This window comes from Oncorhynchus tshawytscha, linkage group LG28, assembly GCF_018296145.1.
Source record: "Oncorhynchus tshawytscha isolate Ot180627B linkage group LG28, Otsh_v2.0, whole genome shotgun sequence".
Lineage (NCBI taxonomy): Eukaryota > Metazoa > Chordata > Actinopteri > Salmoniformes > Salmonidae > Oncorhynchus > Oncorhynchus tshawytscha.
This window is the reverse complement of record NC_056456.1, coordinates 7,696,049-7,706,673: the sequence shown is the minus strand read 5'-3', so window position 1 is coordinate 7,706,673 and position 10,625 is coordinate 7,696,049. Positions and strand designations below refer to the sequence as shown.

Sequence of the window (10,625 nt, the reverse complement as noted above, 5' to 3'; positions counted from 1 at the left end):
GCATGTGTAACGGATGTGAAACGGCTAGCTTAGTTAGCGGTGGTTTCAATCGGTGACGTCACTTGCTCTGAGACCTTGAAGTAGTAGTTCCCCTTGCTCTACAAGAGCTGGGGCTTTTGTGGAGCGATGGGTATAACAATGCTTTGAGGGTGACTGTTGTTGATGTGTGCAGAGGGTCCCTGGTTCGCGCCCGGGTATGGGCGAGGGGACGGTCTAAAGTTATACTGTTACATTGATGCTGTTGACCCGGATCACTGGTTGCTGCGGAAAAAGGAGGAGGTCAAAAGGGGGGTGAGTGTAACGGATGTGAAACGGCTAGCGGTGTTGCGCGCTAAATAGCGTTTCAATCGGTGATGTCACTCGCTCTGAGACCTTGAAGTAGTTGTTCCCCCTTTGCTCTGCAAGGGCCGTGGCTTTTGTGGAGCGATGGGTAATGATGCTTCGTGGGTGACTGTTGTTGATGTGTGCAGAGGGTCCCTGGTTCGCGCCCGGGTATGGGCGAGGGGACGGTCTAAAGTTATACTGTTACATTGATGCTGTTGACCCGGATCACTGGTTGCTGCGGAAAAAGGAGGAGGTCAAAAGGGGGGTGAGTGTAACGGATGTGAAACGGCTAGCTTAGTTAGCGGTGGTGCGCGCTAAATAGAATTTCAATCGGTGATGTCACTTGCTCTGAGGCCTTGAAGTAGTAGTTCCCCTTGCTCTACAAGAGCTGTGGCTTTTGTGGAGCGATGGGTATAACAATGCTTTGAGGGTGACTGTTGTTGATGTGTGCAGAGGGTCCCTGGTTCGCGCCCGGGTATGGGCGAGGGGACGGTTTAAAGTTATACTGTTACACATGCTGCCCACAAAATGAGGTGGAAACTGAGCTGCACTTCCTAACCTCCTGCCAAATGTATGACCATATTAGAGACACATATTTCCCTCAGATTACACAGATCCACAAAGAATTTGAAAACAAACCCCATTTCTATAAACTCCCGTATCTACTGGGTAAAATATCACAATGTGCCATCAACAGCAGCAATATTTGTGACCTGTTGCCACAAGAAAGGGGCAGCCTGTGAAGAACAAACAACATTGTAAATACAACCCTTATTTATGTTTATTTATTTTCCCTTTTGTACTTTAACTATTTGCACATCGTCACAACACTGTATATATACATAATATGACATTTGTAATGTATTTATTATTTTGGAACTTCTGTGAGTGTGATGTTTACTGTCCATTTTATTGTTTATTTCACATTTGTATATTATCTACTTCACTTGCTTTGGCAATGTTAGCATATGTTTCAAGTCCCTTGAATTGAATTGATAGAGCGCAATAACTTAGCTCATTGGAGGACTGCTTTATATACCGGGGCTAAATTTACCATCATCCTGAACGTATTTCCTCGGCTGCGCACAATTGGTCCAGCTACTCCGGCTGTCATATTTATAAGCTTGGAGAACCTCCTACTACCATTCAAACTTGCTCATGACTTTGAAGCGCAACTTTGGAAGAGCAACAGTTAGATAGAACGCACTGATTCTGGTGCGAGGTGAGCGCAAAAGGGCACTCACTCACTGAATCAACTTTGGCATAAAATAAGGTATCATCTTTTTTTAAATGTCTTTTTCCGGGGTGATTTTGCCATCCATCTCGACATTTGCAAACCAAACCAAAAGTTGTGAACATGTAAGTAAGCCTACAGACCTCTAAAACTGTTATGTTCATAGCCTTCTGTTTAAGATTCAGCTGTGTGTTTTATGTCTAATGCTGTGATCCTCTTGGTTGTTGCAGAAGTGGAAAAGCGAGATGGACAAACCCATTTCTTCCAGCTGCTCCATTCTTGATATGGTACAGAACATGGACTGTCGCAGTATCGGGAGAAAGGACGACGGGGATCTTTGTAATTACTTAGATCTGGATTTTATTCTGGCCAACACCACTGGCTCAGACAGCATGACTACTGCTGCGCTGGGAGCAGGTTTAGAGGAGTATTACATGTCCTCGACGGATCATCCAGGTAACCTGTTCACCACTGAGAACCCCATGCCATCCTACCCCTCCAGTGAGCACAGATCCCCGCCTCCACCCTACAGCACCAGCCTGATGGCGGAGCTTCTCAGGTACGAAGGGGAGAACAGCTACCTGGTCGGTATTACGCGCAACACCTCCAGCATCCAAGGAAGGTTGTATGTGAACTCTACGCCGTTTCCCAGACAGGACATTTTAGATAACATCAAAGTGGAACCTTCCATGGACGGTTATGGACCTGTTATGGGCATGGTTCCCCAGAGGTGTCCGAAAATCAAGCAAGAGGGCAACGTGTTGTGCATGATGTCCTTCGAGCAGCCGAGAGTAGCCATCTCCCCGCGGGCAGCCAGAAACATGACGCCACCGCTCAGCCCCAACGATCAGGGGAGCTCCGAGTGCCCCCAGCAGGACCCGATGTGTCACTCCATGAGATTCCCACATAACTACCACTCCTCAGCGGCGTACGCACACCACCACCCCGGGGCGCCTCAAGCCACCCAAATGCAGATTGGACCATACCAAGGTGCTCACCAGTTCGGAGTGTACGAGGAGGGACTCAGCATGCAACCAAACACACAGAGGGTACTGCTGACGCCCCCATCTTCTCCGCTGGAGCTGCTAGAGACCAAACCAAAGAGAGGTCGCCGCACCTGGCCAAGGAAGCGCACGGCGACGCACACCTGCACATTCGCTGGGTGCGGAAAGACTTACACCAAGAGCTCGCATCTGAAGGCGCATCACAGAACGCACACTGGTAAGATAAATATCTTTGCTTTTTTAGCACATTATGCACCATAACATGTAACATTACACACCTTTACGCGTCACCGTACAATATTACAGGGCCATATTCATGGAGAATAAATGTAGGCCTACTCAAGAGAGCTTATGTTTCTTTTGTTCTGTCTCCTCAGGTGAAAAGCCATACAATTGCGGCTGGGAAGGCTGCGGCTGGAAATTCGCTCGCTCCGACGAACTGAGCCGCCATTTCCGCAAACACACCGGTCACCGGCCCTTCCAGTGCCACCTGTGTGATCGCGCCTTCTCCCGGTCCGACCACCTCGCGCTTCACATGAAGAGACATATGTGATGTGATTGATGTACACGACTAATGATTGGGAGTTATTAAGGGGTGTCCTTAATGCCTATTTTGATTAGGCCTATCGGTCATTTTATTTAAATATTTAAACATGCCATTTTGTTATACATAAATATATTGAAAAAATGTTATTATTTTGTAATAATGTAGCTGGTACTACACTACCTTAATTATATTTGTCATATTAAAGCTTTATAGCGCTTGGTAGGGTGTTTGTTTTTGAGTAAACAGTCCTATGTGGGGCTGGCCCTGTACTTATTTTCTTTCCTTTACAAAACCTTAGTGCTGTGATTGACACAAGTGCCTTTCTGTTATTCTGACTGTGTGCTATTGTAAACACTGTCTATGGCAAAACTACAAGGTCACCAAAATAACAAAAGAAGTTTACTTAGTCTACTATGAAATACAATGTTTTGGTGTTTAAACTGCCTGAATGTTTTTTTGGAATGTCTCAAATTCTTTAACTTGCCTTTACACTCAACTGTGATCTGTTTTCATGGAAATCTTACACTTTTGGGCCCAGCCCCTTTGTACACTACCAGGGCTAGATGTCCTGTGTGTGATTATTTTTTTACTGAAGTCTATATGCATTTTATACTGTAAATTGTGTATATATTGTAAATATTTAAATACATTTAAATGTATTCTTTATTTGTATTACATCCTTGACTGAATCTCTCGATGTGTGCAATTATGCATTTAACTGCATAGTCACCAAAGACTCCTTTTTCTGAGAAAGTTGTTCACACATTATACTATAGCTTAGTGAACCACATCCACACCATAATATGGGCTTTATATTTAGACTAAAAATAGATGCTGAAGAACAGACCTAAGATCCTACAGACAATCCATTACACAGTCCATTAGACTATAAGCGTATACGCAGTGCTACTCTATATACCCCCTCTCAACCTCGAGACTTTGGTTCAATTCAAACAATGATATTTTCCAGCTGTTAGTCAGCCAAGGCCAGCTTCTTGTGGGTTAAGCCTATAAATACAAACATTACATTTCCATAATTACAGAGAGAGAGAGAGTGGCTGGGCTGACATCTGGACAGGACAAGACAGGGGGCACAGCACAACACAACAGTCCCAAATGGCACTGTATTTACAACAAAGTATATTTTTTTTATGGAATAGGGTGCCATTTGGGACGCATATGTTTCTGATGGCTAAATTATACATGGACATCGAAGGGTCTTACAATTAACTAATATTGCAATTATACATATGGGGCAGGTTTCCTGGACTGATATTAAGCCTCCTGGACTAAAACACACTTTCAATGGAGACTCTCCATTAAGCATGTTGCTTAACTCAGGACTAGGCTTAATCTGTTCCTGGGAAACTGGTCCATGGAGTAGTAGATCACAGTTTAAAACATTCTTGGTGGATGAAGATAATATATTATGAGTGTACTTCCATTTATAAAACATTTGACCTTGACAGAGCTTTCTGGCGTGAACTTAACTGTGGACTTTACTAAAAGAAGCCAAAGACTATCATCACCAAAGACAGAGGGAGGAAAATGAAAAGGCTATAATACAGTTTATCACACTCAAACACAAGTTTGACAGAAATACAGTTTCAGTTACTATAAAAGTTATATGAGCTCCAATAAAACCACACCTTCCATTTGAAGTGGCACCACTCATTTTAAGTGGCACAACCCTGAAGGAGACACTTTTTAATACAACCCACTATGCTGATTAATCAATGAAATTTGTACAGGACAGGTAGGAACAGGCAGCTGCACCTAGTACATCTCACTCAATGCCTCTGCATTTACATTGTGTATATGTCTCACACACTGAATGTACATACAGTAGGTTGTTAAGTTCAATGTTATTTTCTATTTTTTCTCTTAAGTCCATTTTGGAGAGGATTTTAACATTTGCAGAAGAACAAGGCCCATCATAGTATTTTAGTTCAATCTTGTTAGAATAGATCAAGTAAAAAAAATAATTAAAAAAAGAGAAGTAAAAGTCAGGCTAATAATAACTAATTGAGCAGTGAAATGCAAATCTAACATTTTCATTTCACTTTTCTGTTCTTGTGAAAGTGACTTTTACGACAGAGAGAGAGACAGAGAGAGAGAGAGAGAATAGACCTAAGACACTACCATTTCTTGGAATGTTATATGAATTGCATTTATATTAAATGATACAAAGAGGATTACAATTATTTTGAGAAAATCCCACATTTTGAAGGAATATTTATAATCATACACGTATATATATATTGTTACACATGAAATTAGCCATTTTGGTTGTGGATAAAAAATACATTGTAGCACATTTATACATATTCAGGTACATTGTTTTTGCTTTCGTGTGACCAACACAATACACCTTCAGGCCAACACTGGATAAAGGTGCTGCAGCACATAGTTGAATATACACACATTGTGGCTTTGTCCCAAATGTCACCCTATTCAATGCACTACTTTTAACCAGGGTGCATGGGGAATAGGGTGCCATTTGAGACACTATATAAGAGTTCCCTGAATAAACACACAAATAACCCTCATCGTCAATGAATACAACAATACCATTTTACATGGACGCTTTATAAGGCATTTAGAACCCCACATCCTCACACTGAGTAGCGGCCATGATCAAACTGGTGTTTATGAGTGATGCAAGGCAGGATTAATCAAATGTAATTTTGCGCATCCCGCAAAGGCGGAGGTGTTGCTAACATTTACTATAGCAAATTTCAATTTACAAAAAAAAAAAGCAGACGTTTTCGTCTTTTCAGCTTCTAGTCTTGAAATCTATGCGGCCTACTCAATCACTTTTTATAGCTACTGTTTACAGGCCTCCTGGGCCATATACAGCGTTCCTCACTGAGTTCCCATCAGACCTTGTAGTCATAGCAGATAATATTCAAATTTTTGGTGGCTTTAATATTCACATGGAAAAGTCCACAGACCCACTCCAAAAGGCTTTCAGAGCCATCATCGACTAAGTGGGTTTTGTCCAACATGTCTCCAGACCTACTCACTGCCACAGTCATACTCTGCACCTAATTGTGTCCCATGGAATAAATGTTGTGGATCTTAATGTTTTTCCTCATAATCCTGGACTATCGGACCACCATTTTACTACGTTTGTAAACGCAACAAATAATCTGCTCAGACTCCAACCAAAGAACATCAAGTTTCCTTGATGCTCTTCCAGACCCCCTCTGCCTAACCAAGGACGTCAGAGAACAAAAATCAGTTAACCACCTAACTGAGGAACTCAATTTAACCTTGTGCAATACCCTAGATGCAGTTGCACCCCTTAAAACTAAAAACATTTGTAATAAGAAACTAGTTCCCTGGTATACGGAAAATACAGAGCTCTGAAGCAAGTTTCCAGAAAATTGGAACGGAAATGGCGCCACACCAAACTAGAAGTCTTCTTGCTTGGAAAGACAGGACCGTGCAGTACCGAAGAGCCCTTACTGCTGGTCGACCATCCTATTTTTCCAACTTAATTGAGGAAAATAAGAACAATCCCCCAAAAAATGTTGATACTGTCGCAAAGCTAACTAAAAAGTAGCATTCCCGAAGAGAGGATGGCTTTCACTTCAGCAGTAAAAAATGTATGAACTTCTTTGAGGAAAATATCATGATTATTAGAAAGCAAATTACGGACGCCTCTTTAAAACTGCATATTCCTCCAAAGCTCAGTTGTCCTGAGTCTGCACAACTCTGCCAGGACCTAGGATCAAGGGAGACACTCAAGTGTTTTAGTACTATATCTCTTGACACAATGATGAAAATAATCATGGCCTCTAAACCTTCAAGCTGCATACTGGACCCTAATTCCAACTAAACTACTGAAAGAGGTGGTTCTTGTGCTTGGCCCTCCTATGTTGAACATAATAAACGGCTCTCTATCCACCGGATGCGTACCAAACTCACTAAAAGTGGCAGTAATAAAGCCTCTTTTGAAAAAGCCAAACCTTAACCCAGAAAATATTTTAAAACTAGGTCGGCCTATATAGAATTTCCCATTCCTCTGAAAAACTTTTGAAAAATCTGTCGCGCAGCAACTCACTGCATCCTGAAGACAAACACTTAATACGAAATGCTTCAGTCTGGTTTTAGACCCCATCATAGCACTGAGACTGCACACGTGAAGGTGGTAAATTACCTTTTAATGGCGTCTGCATCTGTCCTCGTGCTCCTAGACCTTAGTGCTGCTTTTGATACCATCGATCACCACATTCTTTTGGAGAGATTGGAAACCCAAATTGGTCTACACGGACAAGTTCTGGCCTGGTTTAGATCTTATCTGTCGGAAAGATATCAGTTTGGCTCTGTGAGTGATTTGTCCTCTGACAAATCAACTGTAAACTCTGGTGTTCCTCAAGGTTCCGTTTTAGGACCACTATTGTTTTCACTATATATCTTACCTCTTGGGGATTTAATTCGAAAACATAATATAAACTTTCACTGCTATGCGGATGACACACAGCTGTACATTTCAATGAAACATGGCGAAGCCCCAAAATTGCCCTCACTGGAAGCCTGTGTTTCAGACATAAGGAAGTGGATGGCTGCAAAATGTCTAATTTAAAACTCGGACAAAACAGAGAGGCTTGTTCTAGGTCCCAAGAAACAAAGAGATCTTCTGTTGAATCTGGCAATTAATCTTGATGGTTGTACAGTCGTCTCAAATAAAACTGTGAAGGACCTTGGCGTTACTCTGGACCCTGATCTCTCTTTTGACGAACATATCAAGACTGTTTCAAGGACAGCTTTTATCCATTTACGTAACATTGCAAAAATCAGAAATGTTCTGTCCAAACATTATGCAGAATAATTCATCCATGCTTTTGTTACATCTAGGTTAGACTACTGCAATTCTCTACTTTCCGGCTACCCAGATAAAGCACTAAATAAACTTCAGTTAGTGCCAAATACGGCTGCTAGAATCCTGACTAGAACCAAAACATTTGATCATATTACTCCAGTGCTAGCTTCTCTACACTGGCTTCCTGTTAGAGGTGGAGTCAGGGCTTTCTCCTATAGAGCTTAATTTTTATGGAATGGTCTGCCTACCCATGTGAGAGACGGAAACTCGGTCTCAAACTCCAAGTCTTTATTGAAGACTCATCTCTTCAGTAGGTCCTTTGATTGATTATAGTCTGGTCCAGGAGTGTGAAGGTGAACTGAAAAGCACTGGAGCAACAAACCACCCTTGCTGTCTCTGCCTGGCTGGTTCCCCTCTCTCCACTGGGATTCTCTGCCTCTAAACCCTATTACAGGGGCTGAGTCACTGGCTTTACTGGTGCTCTTTCATGCCGTCACTAGGAGGGGTGTGTCACTTGAGTGGGTTGAGTCACTGACGTGGTCTTCCTGTCTGCGTTGTTGCCATCCCCCCCTTGGGTTGTGCCGTGGAGAAGATCTTTGTGGGTCTCAGCCTCCAGTATTTATGCTGCAGTAGTTTATTTGTCAGTGGGCTAGGGCCAGTCTGTTCTGGAGTATTTCTTCTGTCTTATCCAGTGTCCTGTGTGAATTTAAGTATGCTCTCTAATTCTCTCTTTTTTTCTTTCTCTCTCTCAGAGGACCTGAGCCGAGCCCTAGGACCATGCCTCAGGACTACCTGGCATGATGACTCCTTGTTGTCCCCCTTGACTCCTTGTTGTCCCCCTTGTTGTCCCCAGTCCACTGTTCTGCTACGGAACCCTGATCTGTTCACTGTGATTACTATTATTTGACCATGCTGGTCATTTATGAACATTTTAACATCTTGGTCATGTTCTGTTATAATCTCCACCCGGCACAGCCGGAAAGGGACTGGCCACCCCTCATAGCCTGGTTCCTCTCTAGGTTTCTTCCTAGGTTTTGGCCTTTCTAGGGAGTTTTTCCTAGCCACCGTGCTTCTACACCTGCATTGCTTGCTGTTTCTGGTTTTAGGCTGGGTTTCTGTTCAGCACTTTGATGTATCAGCTGATGTAAGAAGGGCTATATAAATACATTTGATTTGATAAAATCCTCAAATAAAATAATTAAAAACTTCTTAAGGCTAGGGGGCACTATTTTTACATCCGGATGAAAAGTGTGCCCAAAGTAAACTGTCTGCTACTCAGGCCCAGAAGCTAGGATATGCATATAATTGGTAGATTTAGATAGAAAACACTGAAGTTTCTAAAACTGTTAAAATTATGTCTGTGAGTATTACAGAACTTATTTGGCTGGCGAAACCCCGAGGACAAACCATCCAGGAAAAATAAATTGAGGTCACTCTCTTTTCAATGGGTTTTCTATGGGAACCTAGAATTCTAAGGCAGTTGCGCTTGCAGTTCCTATCGCTTCCACTAGATGTTAACAGTCTTTAGAAATTGGTTGATGTTTTTCCTTTGAGAAATGAAGAAGTAGCCCTGTTCAGAACGAGGGTCGAGTGAAGTGTACTGTTTGTTAGAGGCGCGTGACCTGAACGCACGCTCCATGGTTTGCATTTTGCCGTAAAGCTTTTTGAAATCTGACACCGTGGCAGGACTAAAAAGAAGTTCATATTTAAACCCATGTATAACACTTGTATGATTTATGAATTATTATTATGAGTATTTCTGTTTTTGAATTTGTCGCACTGCTATTTCTGCTAAATATTGTCAAATCTATCCCGTTAGCGCGCAAAGGGATCACTAAACAGTTTTAACAAACCTGTTTGGAAAACTAAAATTATGAATTATGTTTAGTTTGAGTTTGTCTTCTTGGGCAAAAATGAAATGCTTTTCAATCTGATGGGTCACATTGAGACTGACTTGAATTGACATTTTAGTCACTTAGCAGACATAATTCAGAGGAGCAATTAGCATTGAGTGCCTTGCTCAAGGGCACATCAACAGATTTTTCCTTAGTCATCTTGGGGATTTGAACCAGCGCTCTTTTGGTTACTGACCCAACACTCTTAACCTCTAGGCTACCCGCTGCCCCTAGAGTCAGGAATATTACGTTGCCACGAGTAGCACCACAGACATTGTTCGCTTTCTCTTGCTCAGACATTGATTGCATCAACTAATGATTGCGTACCACATCATCGGCTGTGCAGTCGGGCACCAGATTGCTATAAGCAAGTCGGTTTGGGTTCCTCTTCTCAGACGTTGCTAACGCATGCCAGATCTTACAACCCCTAGATAGGTATTATACACATCAGCTAACCACATAATATGGTATAGCCGTCTGGTGCCCAACTGCACAGTCAATGATTTGGCAAGCAACCATTGGTTGATGCATGCAATGTCTGAGCAGGGGAACCAGGGCTCTACACTGACCTTTTTTACAAGGTTAAAAATGTAGGCACACACATAAAAAAAATGGAGGTAATAAAGCTAGAATCCTTATTTCTCCCCAGTCCTTAAGGATTACAAGCATACCCATAACATGATACAGCCACCACTATGTTTGAAAATATGGAGAGTGGTACTCAGTAATGTGTTGCCCCAAAAATAATACTTTGTATTCAGGACAAAAAGTGAATTGCTTTGCCACCATTTTT

The 10,625-nt window shown here is 42.2% G+C and overlaps 1 protein-coding gene across 1 annotated transcript; it reads left to right on the top strand.

Annotated features, from left to right (window-relative positions):
- The first annotated feature begins 1,463 nt into the window (after positions 1-1,463).
- LOC112226589 (Krueppel-like factor 2) lies at positions 1,464-3,775 on the top strand. Its single transcript, XM_024391017.2, has 3 exons — positions 1,464-1,683; positions 1,789-2,779; positions 2,940-3,775. The coding sequence occupies exons 1-3, from the start codon at positions 1,615-1,617 to the stop codon at positions 3,113-3,115; spliced, it is 1,236 nt and encodes a 411-aa protein (XP_024246785.1). The 5' UTR covers positions 1,464-1,614; the 3' UTR covers positions 3,116-3,775.
- Positions 3,776-10,625: the final 6,850 nt, after the last annotated feature.